General features: G+C 41.5%; 1 protein-coding gene across 1 annotated transcript in view; it reads left to right on the forward strand.

The window, feature by feature from the left end:
- The window catches only part of LOC135707429 (uncharacterized), a 106,632-nt gene that overhangs the window by 82,768 nt on the left and 4,927 nt on the right, over nucleotides 1–18,937 (forward strand). Inside the window, exon 3 of the mRNA XM_065229255.1 lies at nucleotides 16,091–16,384. Within this exon, the coding sequence (XP_065085327.1) occupies nucleotides 16,336–16,384 (49 nt within the window). The 5' untranslated portion in view covers nucleotides 16,091–16,335. The remainder of the gene's footprint in view (nucleotides 1–16,090; nucleotides 16,385–18,937) is intronic.

Raw genomic sequence — 18,937 nt, forward strand, 5'->3', positions numbered from 1 at the left:
GTAGGTTTTAAGTTGGAAGTTTTCTTTCGGCTTGTGACTCCGGCGAAACTGGCGAAGATACAGTAATAATCAACGCTTTTCTTCAAGACTAGCAGGCCAATACAAAACTTCCAATTCTTCAATGTATGACATGTACCTAAATAATTACATCATTGACAAATGTAATCAAAACCATGTCACGGATACTCTCAAACCGCTTCACATTAGACAGTCATTGATACAAAATAAATTTAAATATTTGTTCTAGCCAGTGTTGGGAAAATATCAAAAAATCAAATCGCATCGAAGAACAATATCCAGCAAGATTTTCGTAGACAAACATCAAAAAGTAAACAACTGCGGTTGATATTGCAAACTGTGAATATCGCAGCTCGGAATATCAAGCTAACAAAACTGACCAAACTGTGGTGAGATTAAGTTTTATGATTTTTGCTTTACACCCGAACGCAACCGAAATTTCCATTACGTTTGGCAAGAGTGGCTTCATGTCTGCCACCGGTGAAGAAAAAAAAAAGAAATAGCATTATTATAACTTCCCTTTCTAAGAAAACGAGGTGCAACGAACTAATTTTTGCGTCGATTCAACTCTCAGTTTCATCTTTACACTTTATGGATATACCATACATGGATAAAATCAATGACTTTAGTCCAGATATCATTTTGTTTTCAGTTGTTATCGCTTTGCTAATTTTGTTATCAACCTTGACTAGTTTTGCTATCAATTCATGATAGAAAATACTACAGCCAACTCTCCACAACTCGACGTCCACTAACTCGATATCGAGTGATAGAACCATAGTCAAACATAATTTCATGGCTACTGTGATAGCGATTTTGTATCGGATTGTTATTCTATAAATCAATGGTCCATTGAATATCGAGTTGTAGAGAGTTCGCTGTATTTGTTTACGAACGATGCAAGGTTCGTCCAAAACTCTAAATATTATTCGCATGGTAAAAAGAAATTGTGCTTGGCACCGCTAATTATATTTCAGTTATCAGCGTACGGCTTTAATATCAAATCGTTAACACCATTTGAAATTGGTTGAAAAAATTTGCATAGATCACAGGATTTGTTATCAAGATGTTTTGAATGAAAACAAAATAAGTTATTGTTGCGATATCGAACGAGCATAATTTTTGATATGTTAGTTGCTTATTCAACCACAATGGTGACATATATATTGAGAACCACTGGTCTACGGTCACACTAGCCCTCCCGGGCATCTTTCGGTACCTCCGGGGAAGTGACCAATTTTTAACACGAATCAAAACTCGTCATTGAACGTATCAAACTACATGATTTTTTCCAAAACTCGGCCGGTAATGGGCTTATTGAGAGTCCATGGTCACATTGATCAAGATAAAATATACATATATACAAGTGCGTAGCCAGGTTTGTAGGTCTATGGAAAATTTAGCCGAATTCACCGAAAGCCTTTGGGTTGGGGGGGGGGGGGTGACAGTTGCCCTCCTGTCCCCCTGTGGCTACGCATATGCATATATTTAAAAAACCAGCATCAACATAAATCGATGCTTTCCTCGAGCGGAAGATCTCGATCAAGAAGAGATCAATTATGAGCTTGATATACGGAGTCAACCAGAAGGAGTCAAAGACATTTGAGGCAATTGTTCAAAAGTGACCAAAAGGAGGGACGTAATTATCGCTCAAACATCAGAATTCAGGACGAGTCAGAGCACATTATTTTAAAAAATTGACTGGCTTGAAAATGCGTTGTACAGGAAAGTGGAACCAAAGTATGTGTGACAGGTCACTACATTCGTTTACTCAGTCCATAGTCTTCTTACCACAAATGGGGATTTATATATGTGTATAGAGGAAAAATCATAAATAAAACCTTAGCTAGCTAGATAGGGACTTAATTCAAACTAAAATAATAAATATAAAAGCTATATAAATAATAAAATTCATGCAAATAAATAAATAGAACTAGGTATCATACTAAATTAATCTAGGAGGCAAAAGACGGCTAACGACTAAATTAAAAAAAAACACAACACACTGGTTTTGTACGCAGCCTCAACAACACGACACACCCACAATACACCCATAAACGCTGGTATTTTTGGTAGCAGTACTGCCTGATGGGTGGATGCTACTTACAACAACCACAGAAAAAGGCCTATTCGCCCGTTCATGAGGATTGCAAATATATTGGCTCGGTCACTTGCTTGAGCACCAGAAAAGCACCCACACGTTAGCTCACGAAGAAAAAGTTGGTGAAGGAATTTATTCTCCATAAATCGGTGGAAAGGTTCTACGAAACCGCCAGAGTCGTCACTGCCATACAAACAACGGTAAGCTGACATAAGTGGACGAAGCGAGACTTGAAACCTGCGAACCCAAGAGAACGAGACCAGTGTGATCCGTACAATCAGCGTAATCGACACACACGGTGGAATCGGGGCAGTCAGCACGATTGTCACGAACGATCATCACCAGATATCGGGGAGGCCAGATCGGCGCAATCGGGGCAATCGGCACGATTGGCGTGAACGGCAAGGAAGGATACCAAGGATACGACTAGGCACGGAGACATCGTGCAATCCGTTGCGGAACCAACCAGCGAGCGTTCATCGACGGGCCCGACACTGACACCACACACAAAAAGAAACCGTAAGTAGTTACAGATAGGAAGAGATAGGGCTGGTAGGGACCGTTAGGGCAAAAATTAAATAAATCGCCGTCAGTAAGTAAATTAATTGTCTTGTGGTTTTTCCTCTAATCTCGCAAACCTTGGCAAAAGAAGCCGACCCAGAGTGTGGTTGGAGTCACTTGTGGGCTGAGCGGGCGTAACAAAAGGGTTTGTTACATATGAGCCAAGGGTAATTCATTATTATTATCGGGTTAACAGGTGCGTTGCGAGTTCTGAGGATGAAAAGATTGAGAACATTATGCAGCAGTATCAGTTTGGTCTATCGTTGTCTCAGTATAAGGAGCAAATTAATAACAATATTCAGAGCTTAAGAAGCGCCGTTGGTACGACGAAACAAGGTAAGGTTAAGCAAACTTCGCTGCCCGATGTTCCACGAAATGATCAGTGGGAATTTCCACCAGATCCCTCCCAAGGGGCATCTCCAAAGGCACCATGAGTGGATGTACAAGGGACAAGCAACGAGTGCACGACAGGATCGCGGAACCATGGAGATACCATTGAAATACCTCGAACAGAATGAGAGGCTATGAAGCTAATGCTTTCAGAGCTGGTGATGATTCTCGGTGCCAATAAGTTTGGTAGTCAGCATCCGGAAAGGGCAGAAGTGACAGAGCTTCTGAACGGCCATAAAGGACATCGAGCAACTACAAACCGTCCACTAACAATGATTTCAGATGGCCAATCAAATGTGGAATCCGGTGAAGAGGAACCACGGGTACCAAGGCACGGGGCCAACGGTTACATAGGTGGCCAGGACGAAGATGGTAGAGACAGCTACGAAGAATCCTTATCGAGCTACGACAACGGCAGTTTCAGACACCCCCGTCGACGGGATACACACCGTCACAGACGCTGGCCAAGAGCGTGTGGAGAAATGGAAGCTGAGATTCTCTGGGGATCCACGCGGAATGTCGGTAGAATATTTCCTCTGCAAGACCACCAAACTAGTTGAGCGAGAGCGATACCAAAACAAGCGCTGTTGAGGGATATCCACATACTTCTGGAAGGGACTAGGGACTGTTGACATGGGAAGACTTCCAAAACGGAATTAACTACCGTTTCGGTAACCCGAACAAGGACCAAGGAATTCGATCCAGAATCCAAGTACGGAAACAACAGCGAGGCGAATCGATCATAGCTTTCGTATCCGAGATTGAGAAGCTCAACCTGATGTTATAACCAGTGCTGTGGTTGTGGGTAAAGGGTGATACGGTCAAAATTTGGTCAATATCAACTTGACGTATTTCTTTCAATTTTGCATTTAAAAAACCTGAACACCCCTCATTTTGAAGGTGTGTGTGTGTAGAATGTTGCTCCTATTTTGATTTTGGAATTCACTCTTCAGTTGTCAAAATGCCGTCCAAGCAAGAAGAGCAGCGTATCAAAATTTTGCTCGCGCATTGCGAAAATCCGAGCTACTCGCACGCAAAGTTGGCAAAATCACTAAAAGTTGCCAAATCAACCGTTACAAATGTAATTAAAGTGTTTGGGGAACGTTTGTCGACAGCCAGGAAGTCTGGATCGGGGGGAAATCGAAAACCGGAAGCCGCTGAGACGACAAAGAGAGTTGCCGGTAGTTTCAATCGAAACCCTAACCTCTCTCTCCGAGATGCCGCAAATAAGCTGGGTGTATCGTCTACAACCGTGCATCGAGCCAAAAAACGAGCCGGACTATCGACTTACAAGAAGGTAGTGACTCCAAATCGCGATGATAAACAAAATACGACGGCCAAAGCGCGATCCCGGAGGCTGTACACGACGATGCTGACGAAGATTGACTGCGTGGTAATGGACGACGAAACCTACGTCAAAGCCGACTACAAGCAGCTTCCGGGACAGGAGTTTTATACGGCAAAAGGAAGGGGAAAGGTAGCAGATGTTTTCAAGCACATGAAACTGTCAAAGTTCGCAAAGAAATATCTGGTTTGGCAAGCCATCGGTACCTGTGGCTTGAAAAGCAGCATTTTCATAGCTTCCGGGACTGTCAACCAAGAAATTTACGTGAAAGAGTGTTTGAATAAACGTCTGCTGCCTTTCCTGAAGAAACACGGTTGTTCCGTACTGTTTTGGCCGGATTTGGCATCTTGCCATTACGGTAAAAAGGCCATGGAGTGGTACGCCGCCAACAACGTGCAGGTGGTTCCCAAGGACAAGAACCCTCCCAACACGCCAGAGCTCCGCCCAATTGAGAAATACTGGGCTATTGTCAAGCGGAACCTAAAGAAGACCAAAAAAAAACTGCTAAGGGCAAGCAGCAGTTCAAGGCAAACTGGCTTTCTGCGGCGAAGAAGGTGGACAAGGTGGCTGTACAAAATCTGATGGCAGGGGTCAAGCGTAAGGCCCGGCAATTCGGATTTGGAAAAGCGGAAGCCTAACTGAATATTTTTCCTGAATTTTATACTAATTGAACTTGAAAAAGAAATTTAATTTGATTTTTTAAATAAACGATTTCACCGATTTACACGCGTTTTCCCTTGACCAAATTTTGACCGTATCAGCTCCAAACCGAAAAAAAAATTTACAAAGTAGGTAAAATACAGCAACCCAATCCAACAACTGGCGTCTTTGGTGTACATGTTTAGGTGTAAATTGAAAAATCGGAAAATCTGATAAATGTTCAGAGAAAAATAAAAAATATCAAATCTGGGAAAATCTGAAAAAATACAAAATTTAAAATGTTTTCATCTTTGGCAAACATAATCAGGAAAAAATGATAAAAATATGAATTTAAAATAACTAGCCTGGTTGGCAGGTTCAGGAAAAAAAAATTGAAAATTGTAAGTGGCTTGATTAGTTTACGGAAAAATTGAAAAAAAAAGTTTAATTAGAAATGGCTTGCGCCCCTGCTAGATAAGTTTGGGGAACAATTGGAAAAATACTTAAATTTGAATCTGGCAAACATTTTCAGGTTAAAATTGACAAAAATCTCAAATCAGAGAAAAATATATTAAAATTTAAAAATTGATATACATGATCAGGGACAAATCATAGTTAAATTTGATATAGCTTGCCCCTAATAAAAATGCTTTGAAAAAAATAAATAAAAAAAAAACTTTCAATTTTGAATGGCTGCGCCCGGGTAAACATATCCAGGCAAAAATTGATCAAAATAGTTAAATTTGAAGTTCAAGGAAACGTTTAAAAAATATATAAATTTGAAAATACGGAAACAATGAATCAAAACTGATAAAAGTGGCCTGGGTCCCTGATCGGTGAAAAAAGATAGAAATTCTTTCAAGGTGAGGTATGCGACAGAAGTTTGGAATCATATCAAAAAGGCTCTAAATCACTTCGGAAAGTATTTGAGAATAGTTCGAAATCACTTCTAAAAGTACTGAAACGCTTCAATACAGTTTGGAATCACTTCGGAATGTACTGAATCACTTAAGAAAATAATTGAATCACTTCGTAAAGTTGTTAATCACTTTAGAATGTTTGGCATCACTTCATAAAATATCTAAACCACTTTGAAAAGCACCGAATCATTTCAGAGAGCACTGAATAACTTATGAAAAATTCTTAATCACTTCAGAAAGTTCCGAATCACTTTTGAAAAGTTAAGAATTTTTTTCGGAAAGTGCTGATTCACTTCTGTTTTTTTTTCAATCTCTTCAGAAAATACTGAATCACTTCAGAATGTATTGTATCACTTTAGAACTGTTCGGAATCACTTCTGAACGTAATGAATCGATTCAGAACAGTTTGGAATCATTTCAGAAAGTACTGAATCATTTTGGAAATATTACAGAGTCACTTAACAAAATAACTTCAGAAAATATCGGAAACACTTAAGAAAATTACCCAATCACTTTGGAAAGTACTGAATCATTGCGGAAAATTCACTTCGGAAATAATTGAATCACTTAGAAATTCACTGAATCACTTCAGAAACGTTCGGAATCACCTCGGAAAATACTGAATATCTTCAAACATATTCAGAATCACTTCGGAAAGTACTGAATCATTTCAGAAAGTACTGAAATACTTCAAGAAATGCGAAATCACTTCCAAAAGTATTAAAGCACTTCAGAAAAGCTTGGAATCACTCCAGAAAGTACTGAATCATTTCAGAATGTTTGTAATCAGAAGAGCGTTAGAAAGAGCTGAATCACTCTAGATAAGTGTGTAATCACTTCAGACAGTTCTGAATCACTTCAGAAAAGCTCGAAATCTCTTCGGATAATATTGAATAATTTCAAAAAAATTCATTGGAAAGTACTGAATCATCCCAGAAAGTTTGTAATCATTTCCGCAAGAACGGAATCACTTCGAAAATAATTGAATTACTTCAGAAATGTTCGGAATCACTTTGGAAGTACTGAATGTCTTCAGAAAGCTCATAATCACTTCGGAAAGTACTGAATCATTTCAGAAAGTGCTGAATCTCTTCAGACAAATCCGGAATCACTACAGAAAGCACTGAATCATCCAAATAGTTTGTAATCACTTCCGAAAGTACTGAATCACTTCGAAAAGAACTGAATCACTTTTAAAAAGTTTGAAATCACTTCTGAAAGTATTGAATCACTGCTGAAAAGCTCAGAAATTCTTCGTGTAGGCAGTATTGAATAACTTGAGACAATTTCTGAATCTCTTTGAAAAATACTTAATCTTTCCAGAAAGTTTGAAATCACTTGCGTAAGAACTGAATAATTTCGGAAATAACTGAATCGCTTCACAAAACTTCGGAAAGTACTGTATCAAATATCTTAAGTTTGCAATAATTTCCTCAAGAACTGAATCACTCTGTACTTCAGAAAAATTTTGAATCACTTTGAGGTGCACAGAATCATTTCAAACACGTTCTAAATCTCTTCTGAAAGTACTGAAACACTTTAGAAAATCTCGGAATCAATTTGAAAAGTACTGAATAATGATTAACCGCTCGCGATTGCTACTCCGTTATTGCCAGAATACCTGTATTACATAGAGAAGCAACAAACGATGCGTGGAACTAGCATGCATCTGCAATGTGTAATAACTGGTGATTTCATACTAACAGCGCCGGTCGCGTCCAAATGTAGGCCTATTAGGGAATGGATAGGAATGTGTTGACGTGATTCTCGTTTTGTTGGAAACCGAGAAATTCTCCTCACTTCCATGATTTTTCTCAATAGTTTTTCAACAGGATTCACTAGGGAGTATTGATTCTTATCGCTAGGCCACATAAGCACTCATTTGAGACACATCTAAAAAGTTCTCGATTTTGGCATTCAACTCTCCACAACTTGATATCGACTTATAGAACCATAGTTAACATGAATGTCATGGCTACTGAGGTAGGGAATTTGTATAGGATTCTTATTCTATAACTCTTACACGAGATCTATCTTTACTGAGATTATATTACATTAAGAAAGTTTGAAATCACTTTGGAAAAGTTCAAAATCACTCCAGAAAGTACTGAATAACTTGAGAAAAGCTTAGGACCACTTTGGAAAGCACTGGACCATTTCAGAAAGCTTAGTACGAAAAAAATGGAAACACTGGATCCGTGTATTCAGCTCATAAAAGTTTTAATAGCTTCAGAAAAGCTTCAGTGGAAAATAATTCGGTCAAGGATAGACTGGCTTCAGACTGGATGATTAAATACTCTCAAAAGTAATGACACGAGCTCTTGGGAACGTCTGAAATAAGAACCTGATAGGTTTGATTTGCGTAGCTACGATTGCGTTATTGACACGCACAAATGTTCGAAGAGTTTGGGATTCCACTTTTGCTAAGGCTATGAACCATTTGCCGAGTTAAATTTAACTCGTGGTTAAAAGTGACATTTCGAAAGTTATTTCTCTGAATCACTTCATCGATCACCGATAGATCGGTTTTCGAGTAGAACTCAGCCACGGTTGTCAAAATTTAACTTCTTGTCTGTCAGAAATAACAACGCCCGGATAGCAGGGTTAATCAATAACTTTCCATCTGTCAAATTTTAACCAAAGGTACACCAAATGATTCAGAGCCTAAAAGTAGCAAAAGTTGGGTTCACGAGGTTTCTTAAATAAAAGTTTCCTTAACGAAAGAAAGGTTCAAGCACGAGAGCCACATGGGATGTGTCGTCGTCGCTGGCTTCATCTTCGCAAATGTTTTCCAACGTACCATATCAACTAGATAATACACTATATGAAGCAACGTCATCAACGTCAGGGACGGACGCATCGTTATTTTAGGCAGATTTATATTTTAAGGGTGCAGGTCAATATTGGGTGCGACTACTAAGCTTAAATTTTAATAACACAGCACTGGTTATCACAACCGTTATCAAGAAGACGGAAATTCGTGGTCATTTGGGATAATATGCAGCAACACTACAGATCGAAAATTTCGATCGTTAGAGTGCGGGATTTAAATCACCTGATCGATCTGAACTATCACAACTACACCAACAGACGACCGACACTCTTCTTCGAAGACCAATCAACCAACCAAGACTAGTCAGTAGAACACTTCGAGCCGTCAGCGAGAGGATCCTGAACGAGTAAGTGCCAGTTGGAACTGCCAAGAAGCGGGCCACGGATGAAGACTATGTCCAAGACCACGGGACATTTTCTGCTATGGCTGTGGTAACTTGGGAAGAACAATTACAACTTTGCGAGCGATGTGCTAGGCTAGCTAACTTGCAAGAAAATGTACAGCAGGGAAACTGAAGAAGGGATGCGAGTCAGGGGTATCAAGCATTCCGACTTTAAACGCAGTTCCCCAACCACAATTTGATCCTTTAGCACAGGTGAAACACATTAAACTTAGGATAAGTTAATGTCCTCACATCAAGGTGAAAATATTCAATTTGCAAACAGGGGCGTTATTAGACTCTGGGGCGCATCGAAAGATTTCAACTTAAGATGCAACCAGCGGCGATTCAAGTTTCCACTGCAGATGGGGCAAACTACGGATGTCGTGATTTCGTAAACATCTCGTTTACCTACAATAATGTGACGAAGGTGATACCCACAATCGTAGTTCCGAAATTTTCACGAAAAATTATCTTGGGAGCGGATTTCTGGGAGGCGTTCTGGATCAAACCTATGATCGATCTAGGGGAGGGTCCAGAGATCTTGGAAAGCGTTTCGGATGAACCAATATGTTTCACGATCGAACCGACCAGGGAAATGTGATTCCGGTATACAAAGGACCAACGGAGACGATTCCAGACCCCGAGTCTATCGAAACCGAACATGATTTATCTGCAGACGAGTAAAAGCGACTTACAGACATCATTGAGGACTTCGAGCTTACAGCAACGGGGAAGTTGGGTCGAACCCATTTAATCAAACACGAAATTGTCCTGAAAGAAGGAGCAAAACCACGCAATCCGGCAATGTACAGATGCTCCCAGGCTTCCAAATAGTACAGCCTTCTCGCGACAGTTGGTTTATACCTGAATTGACTACTGTTGCTTTGTGTGTTTTACTACCGCTTGCTACCGTACGTTCAGATCTAAATTCGAAGTGTATTGGCAACAGCGCACGCACGAAAGAATGAAAGCTGTATTAGAACAGTCGCATCTCTACCCGCTTCACAAAAATCATCGTGCTTGGAACGTAATGAACCGAATGGGCTGTATTTACACCTTTCTTTATGACCAGGTTTTCAATGTTTCTATCATCATGACAGCCTTCACAACGACCACCAACGACATCCCTAAGCTTACCCAAAAGGCTGTCTCGAAAAGGCTTTTTTTTTTGTCCTTTGGTTTGTTTTTTTTCCGTCGATCTTGTTTTCCGTGCCGAGCACCAATGCTACCGACGTGCCAGGAAGGCAGCTCCCACACCTGGACCCTACCTATCGACCCATCAACTCATGAACCGGGGACCAACGGCTTTACTGCCCATCCGAAGGAAGGCGTGATCAGAGATGTTATGCCTCAGAACATCCCTGCGGCGCCGACTGGGATTGAATCCAGGCCTGCTGGGGTGAGAGGTAATCACGCTTACCACTACACCACCGGCGCCGTTATCTCGAAAAGGCTGTCACGAGACATTATATACAATTGATATACGGCTGTGGAGTATGGAAGAAACCCAGAAGAATGATCCCGAACAGTCATGTCGTCCCGATGTCGGATCAATGTAAGGTCAATTTATGATCGACGTCGGCCAAATTTCGGGTCGATGTCGGGTCAATTATGTGTTTATGTCGGGTCAATGTCGGGCCAACATCGGGTTGGGGTTTGGTAGAAGTCAGGTTGGTGTCGGGTAGGCTTATATTTTTCGCCGGAATGTCGGAATGTCTGAGCTCCTTTTTTTTTTTTTTTTTTTTTTTTATTATAGTCATTTTAACGCTCTTGGGTCATTCGTGACTTGTCCGAGGGTGAGATTTGAACTCGTGACTTTGGCGTGAGAGGTATGGATGCTAACCACTACGCCGGGGTCGCCCCCTAGTCTGAGCTCCTCAAGACCGCGCATTTTCAAAAAAATATCGGCTGCAAATTTTGCAATGGGCAGCACGAACGTGCTTCGGCGTCATACTGGTAGTGTAGTAGCAGTCTTACGACATACAAACAAAATTTCAAAGACAGCAGCAATGAATCGGCAGTTTGACGAACTGCTTGTTGTATGTACGAGGAACGTTACGAAATACCATCCGAGGCTGTCATAGCCGAACGAACAAAATACATGACTAAGAACGAGCTGTCGTGTACTGCACAAGACGGCAACGTTGCATGTCGTATAACAGCCTCACTGTGGGCTGTCGCTTATAGCTCAATCTCAAGGCTGTCGTAGGAAAAAGAAAGCGACAGCCGTTGAAATACTGTCATGAGGCGGTACTTTTGGTATGCCTGGATGCTCCCCTTATATGCAAAAAGCAATAAAGGCGGAGGTAGAGAGGTTCACAGCGTTGGATGATATATAAGAGTGCTATAGCGAATTGAACAATCCCTCGTACCGATTCCTAAAAAGAACTGTAAAGTGCGCGTATGCCTAGATTGTAGAAAAAAATAAACAAACTGTCGGTGAAGTACTCATACCCAATGATTAATATGGGGGACATATTTCGTCGATTAGGGCAAGCGAAGTACTTTTCGGTCGTAGACTTAAAAGACGCCTACATTCAAATACCTCTAAATAAGAAGACTCGAAGGTGTATTCCATTTTAAGGTATTGCCATTCGGAGTGATCAACGCACCGTTCACTAATGCACAGAGCTCTTGGTTTCGATCTCGAACCGAGAGTCTTCGTTTATCTCGACGATATAGTCATCGCGTCAGAAACGTTGGAGGAGCACTTGAGACTGCTACGGATAGTAGGAGAACGTTTAAAAAGAGCTGGACTGACAATTTCGTTGGAAAAATCGCGAACCTGTAGGAAACAGGTGATGTACTTAGGGTACCTACTCAACGAACACGGGGTGGCGATTGACAGTAGTCATCTCCAACCAATCTTAGACTATGCCAGACCGAAGACACAGGAAGACATTCGGCGTCTGATGGGCCTGGCAGGCTTTTACCAGCGCTTTATTAAGAATTACAGTAAGGTTACGGCACCAATAACCGACCTGATAATCAAAGAAACAGTGGCGTCGCATAACCTCATTTTTACCCATCTATCCATTACAAGCAATATTTTGATAATTGTTTATGTTTTGAGAGTTGATACACAGGTAGATTGAGATTAATGCGACGCCACTGCAAAAACAACAAAAGATTCACCTGGTCTAAGAAAGCAGAAGATGCGTTCAGATAACTGAAGTCGATTCTGACAGCAATACCGATTTTGGGAAATCCATATTTTGGCAAGATATTTATCATCGTGAAACCCGGATTAGTAGTTACTTTAGTAAAAAACTGAATCGAACCCAAAGACGATACTCAGCGGTCGAGAAAGAATGCCTCGGGGTATTGTCTGCGATCCAACGTTTCCGGCACTATATCAAAGGAACCAAATTCCAAGGAGTGACGGACCCGAGAAGTAGGGCCCCACAAAGTCACTTTCAATCGAAAATCTTCAAGTGACGTCAACATCAACAGAACCACTTTCGATCGGTTTTCATGCTGTTTGTTTTGGCTTGACTCGTGTTCAATTCTTCTTTCATTGTCAAATGAACTTACTTTTGCATTGAAGCGAAGCTGTTTGATCCAAATTCGCGCAGTTTTTATGACTTTTGTTGATTGTTCACTCGGTTCATTTGAACCAAAATCTGTGCACGTGGATGTCAAATTTATCATTGTCGGGTGGTTTGTTTACCCGTCAATATGGGTATTTGTTTAATCGGGGTGACGTCTAGCGATCGAAAATTGAAATGCGACGCCATTTTGACATCCAAGATGGTGGCTTCCAGTTTAAGGTGATACTCTAAGGAAGCCTTAGCGTGAAACTTCAAAGGCACAAATGTCAGCTTCCACAAAACATACAAGTTTGAAATTGCTACTCCTTGTTTGCTGTGCTACTACAAACAGAGAGTAGCAATTTCAAATTTGTATGTTTTGTGGAAGCTGACAGTTGTGCCTTTGAAGTTTCACGCTAAGGCTTCCTTAGAGTATCACCTTAAGAAAAAGTGGGAAATGCTGTCAAATACTTATCAATAAAGGTATTTTTGGAATCGGGATAATGTCTAGAGGATGAAAATCGATATCCGACGCCATTTTGAAATCGAAGATGATGGCTTCCGATTTACGAAAAAGTGGAAATACCGTATTTTTGTAATCGGTATGAAGTCTACAGATCGAAAATTGATATCCGACGCCATTTTGAAATTCAAGATGACGGCTTCCGATTTCAGAACAAGTGGGAAATATTGTCAAATACCCATCAATATAGGTATTTTTGGAACCGCGATGACGTCTAGAGGCCGGAAATCGATATCCGACGCCATTTTGAAATCCAATATGACGGCTTCCTATTTCAGAAAAAATGGGAAATGCTGATGCCGTCCCATCAATATGGGTATTTTTGGAATCGGGGTGACGTCTGGAGATTGGAAATCAGTATCCAACGCCATTTTGTAATCCATCAAATACCCATACCCATAATCCATCAAATACCCATACAAACTAACCATATTGTAGGGCATTTGACACCTTTTCTGAAACTCATGGACGCCATATTGTAGTCCAACATAGCATCGGATATCGATTTTCGACAGCCACGCGTTGTCTCCGTTCCGAAAATACCCATATCTTAGGGTATTTTAACGTTTTAGGAAACTTGATGGCCGCCATTTTGGATTCCAAAATAACGTCGAATATCGATTTTCCACACCTTCATGTCGTCCTCGTTTCGAAAATACCGATATTGTGGGGTATTTGAGACTTTCCCTGACTCCGATGGCCGCCATCTTGGAGTCCAGAATGGCCTCGTTAATTTAATTTGTTCAATATAAAATAATATATTATTACTACACCCAATCTGGATGCCTTCCCTATCGGCAACCTATATTGTGCGGATACTATCCGGATACTATATTCTGATGCCTGCGTCGTCAGGTCGTGACAAGTCGAATGAGCTCCGAATTGAAGTGAAAGTGGAAAAAACGAAGGAAGCAGTGTTCGAGTCATTCATTGCGTCAATTGAAACAAGTCTTTGCTTCAAATGAAATGAACTGAAGCACTCGACGAACGAAACAAGTGATAGTCCTGTTTGAAAAGAGGAATGTTCATCGTGACTCGATAACAAGAAACACGATGACTTACATGAAAATGATGTTGCTCGACATGAAGCGATTCTGTGGAGAGTTCATTTTCTTATCTTTGTTTCGAAAATGCAGAACCCTGGCGAGAAGTCTTCTGTGGCTGTTTAACATCGGAGCTGAAACGGGGAACGCCAAGCTCATGCGAAGGGCGCTGAGAATTCAGGCTTATGATTTTGATCTGGAGTATCGTAAAGGCAAATGCAGCATAACGACAGACTGCTTTTCGAGGTCGATAGAGGTGGACGTGATAACCGTATCACAATCCGACCTCGCATACGAAGATCTGAAGAATTCGTCAGGAACCGCTGAAGTTCCAGGATTACGTTCAAATTTGGCATAGTTTTTGGGGACCTGGTGGATGTGATGCGCCATACAAACTTGACCCACCCTAATGTACACACTTCCACGTCATGCTCATCTTGTGTAAGGTACTTAGTATCCTCACCTCAAAGCTTAGTGTGTTCTGTTGGCCTCTATATAATGGGCCAAAAACCTCCAATAACCTTCAACCCACATCAACAGAAGTAGCAGGAACAGGAACAGGAAACTCTCAATCCAATTTAGAATCCAAAACCTTTAGATCTTCCGCTTCACCCAATAGTCAGTCCAATCGTTTACCGCCATCAGTCAGTCTCGTTCGTAACACAACTTCCAACTACCAAATCATTTCACTTTCACTCTCACGTGGAAGCTAACAACGGGCTTGCGCTCCATTGAAGGTAGACGGAGAAGGCGTCAGAAGCGCACAACCGAAAAAAACCGATTCCGATTCCGGCTTCAAGCCAAATAGCCTTCTTAATTATTTCATTACGAACCAATTTTTCTACTGCTTCTGGTTGCTTCCTCCCCCCCCCCTGCTTCCAGCTTAAATGCTTATTACCGGACTGTTGTGTTGTGTTTTCGGTTGCTTCATTTGCCTTCGTCTAGAGTATTTAAGTTGAATCGATTCTCCAGCTTACAGTATGGCTTGATCCGGTAGCAAACAGGCAGGGGTTCCTTCATGGCCGGTCATCTGCCCAAAAGTAGTCGCTAAATGGATTCCGTCATGAGTTGAAAGAAAAACCCTTTTTCGGCTTCGGTTTTTGGTGTGATGCAATCCGGCAGCCATGGGAAACCAGCCACCAATTTGAAGCTGATGGAAAACCATCGAATCGGCATGAAGGCTTCAGGGGCTGAAATCGAAAGTACTGCACCGGTCTGTCTGACTGGCTGTCCGCGTCTCGCTGGAGGGCAATTAATTCGGTAAATGAAATGCATGGAATGATGATGATGGAAATTAATGAAAAACCGAACAGCGCTTTTTGAATTAGGAATTCACCAGAGGAGGAACTGTGGGCAAATTGATCTGATTGATCCGTCATTGTCGGTAGGTTTCACTGCTGTTCTTGAGCCGTTGTTCGTTCAAACCTTGAAGGGGTTTTCGAAACAGAAATCTGTTAGGCAAAAACGGATTGATCAATTTGCCACCCGAACAAAAATTCCAACAATATTTTCGGCAATTCAAATTGTTATAAAGTTTCGAATTCCGGACATGGCAACTCCTTTAATTGAGTTAATGGTTTGCCTTGAATCTTTGAAAGAACTCCCAACCGACGAACGAAAGAAAACTCACCTGAGGTGAAGAGCATCCTTTCAGCGTTGATCGCTTTTTGCGGCCTAATTGAATTTGTTGCAAATTGAAACACTTCTCCCTCCGGGCAGGGTCGGGTTCTTCCCTCTAAGCACCACCCACCTAACTACTTTATACTAATGTAACTTTTCATCTCCGGTTTTTCCGACTTTTGCAGATTTTGTTCCATTGGCAATCTTCGAGAGAGAAGCTCCTTGGAAACTTCCACCTCTTCGAGCAAGCCGAGCGAATGCCATCCGGGAAGCTGTGGCTCGTTGAAAGGATAATGCCAATAAAATAATTGCCTTGGAGGCGTGGAGAAAGCAAAAGAAAAACGCCCAGGAAGAAGCTGCCGGCAAACTGTGGCCGAACAGTGGTAGCGGGGGTCGTCCGGTAAGGAGGAAGCACCATTCCCTCACCAAAATGACACTGCACTGGTGGAAGCACTGGTTCTGGATTACCGTGTGTGGAGGTGAGTATCGTGGGTGAACCAGGGATGCCAGCTTTGCTGAAATTTATGGAAAGTCGTCGGAATTGAAATTAAAGAACATGACAGTAAACTTCAAATTACATTAATTTGCTACAGAGTACCAATAGAGGTTTTGCTAGATTCCAGGGTCACTCTGAAGGCTTTTCCGTTTCTGGAGGATGCTACAATGTTCTTTTGGAGGTTCCTCCAGGGTACCTTTTGAAGAATTTCTCTAAAGTTCTTCAGAAAATTTCCTACTGATTTTCTATATCAGTTCCTTAAGATTCCCTTTGCAGATTCCTACTTATTTCATCTGGTAAATCAACCAGAGATTCCTCCAGATCCCCTTCCTCAGATTGATTCCAGAATTTTCACTAAATTTACTTTGGAGTTTTGTCCAAAATCCATCCATAGGCTACTGAGATGAACCAGTCTGTGGCTAAATGTCTCCTAAATAACGATAACCTAACCTAATTTCAAAAGGATTCTCCAGATGAATCATCCGGAGGTACCTTCTGATGCCTCCATGCTATTTCGGGAGGATTCTTCTCATCACCTCTGAAGAACACTCCAGATTCACTCACGTGATTCATCCAAATTCCTGAAGATTCCTTCGGATTCCCTATTTAGATACCTCCAGATTTAGTCTGGAGGTTTCTGGAGAATCCTTCTTGATAGTCCTCCGAATTGGGCTTGGTGGTACGTTCTGTATATCCCAAGAGATTCCTTCCACAGATTTCCTATGGAGTTTCTCTCTGAATCCACTCAAGAGTAGTGTTTTGGAATCGGAAATGTTTTCGGAATCGGAAAATATTTTCATCCAGCGACCAGATATAATTTTTGACTGTTATTTATTGGACTTAGACTTGTGCCGGTCGACTTATGAAGCATAAAACATATTTGCATAAATTTCCCCCATATATTTTTCATGAATCGCTCTGGTTTCCCCCAGAATATTTTTCCGACATCTTCTGGAATGTTTTTCCAACTTCCCCTTGAAGATTTTGACCGACTTTTAGGAAGTATTTTTATGATTTCTCTCTGAACTTTTGTCTGACTTTGCTCGGAAGTTTCTTCCAACATCTCCCGGAAGTTTGTTCCAATTTTCCCTGGAAAAATCTTCTCTCTTTCCCCGAAAGTTTCTTCAAACTGGCTTTTTCTGGTAAATGTAAATTTGGTAATTTTTTGGACTATAGTAATTTTTAGTAAAAATTAAAGTTTATCAAGATTTCCATTTCTACCAATTCATTTCCTGGGACTACTCAAAAGGTTCCTCCAGATTCCACATGGAATTTTCTTTGGAGATTCCTCCAGATTGCTTCTATTCGTTCCTCCACGTTCGATGTAGAGGTTCTTCCAGATTCTACTTACTTCCATAGAATGTTTCTCCAGAACCCCTCTACATGCTTTTGCAAATTACTTCTGGAGGTCCTAAAAATTGACTCTGTAGTTACATCCAGATTGCCACTGGAGGTTCCTCCAGATTGCCTCTGGAGGTTCCTCCAGATTGCCTATGGAGGTTCCTTCTGGTTAACTCTGGAGGTGCCTCCAGATTGCTAGAGGCTTTTGCAGTATCTCTAGAGGTTCCTAGAAATGTCCACTGGATACTACTCAATTTTCCCTTTGCGCGTTCCGGCAAATTGCTTTTGAAGTTTCATCCAGATTGCCTGTAGAGGCTTCTTCACATTTCCTCTGGAGTTTTTCTCAGAGTGCTTATAGAGAATCCTCCAGATTGCCTCTCGAGGTTCTCCAGAGTGCCTCTAGAGGTCCCTAGAAATTTATACAGAATGCTTCTCAATTTTCCCTTTTGACGCTTCGGTAGATTGCTTTTGAAGTTTTATCCAGATTGCATCTGGAATTTCCCCCAGATTGCACCTAGAAGTTACTCCAGATTGCATCTGGAAGTTCCTCCAGATTGCATCTGGTAGTTCCTCCAGATTGCATCTGATAGTTCCTCCATATTGCATCTGGAAGTTCCTCCAGATTGCTTCTGGAGGTTCCTCCAGATTGCCTCCGGAGGTTCCTTCAGATTGCCTTTGGTAGTTATTCCAGGTTGCCTCTGGAGGTTCCTTCATATTTCCTCTGAAGGTTCCTACAGATTGCCTCTGGAGTTTCCTTCAAATTGCCTCTGGAAGTTCCTCCAGATTGCCTCTGGAAGTTCCTTCAGATTTCCTTGAGTTTCCTCAAGAATGCTTTTAGAGGTTCCTTCTGGTTAACTCTGGAGTATCCTTCAAATTGCCTCTGGGAGTTCCTCCAGATTGCTTCTGGAGGTTGCTCCAGATTGCCTCTGGATGTTCCTCCAGATTGCCTTTGGACGTTCCTCCAGATTACCTCTGGAGGTTTTTCAGAGAACCTCTAGAGGTTCCTAAAAATGTCTGCTGGATACTACTCAATTTTCCCTCAGCACGTTCCGGCGAATTGCTTTTGAAGTTTCATCCATATTGCCTCTAGAGGTTCCTCCAGATTGCCTATGTAGGTTCCTTCTGGGTCTGTGGATGGCTTCTAGAGGCTTCTTCACATTGCCTCTGGAGGTTTCTCTCCAGAGTAAGTTGTCTC

This window comes from Ochlerotatus camptorhynchus, unplaced genomic scaffold (assembly GCF_037179485.1).
Source record: "Ochlerotatus camptorhynchus isolate MF236.1 unplaced genomic scaffold, CSIRO-AGI_Acam_v1.1 ptg000312l, whole genome shotgun sequence".
In the NCBI taxonomy this organism is placed as follows: Eukaryota; Metazoa; Arthropoda; class Insecta; order Diptera; family Culicidae; genus Ochlerotatus; species Ochlerotatus camptorhynchus.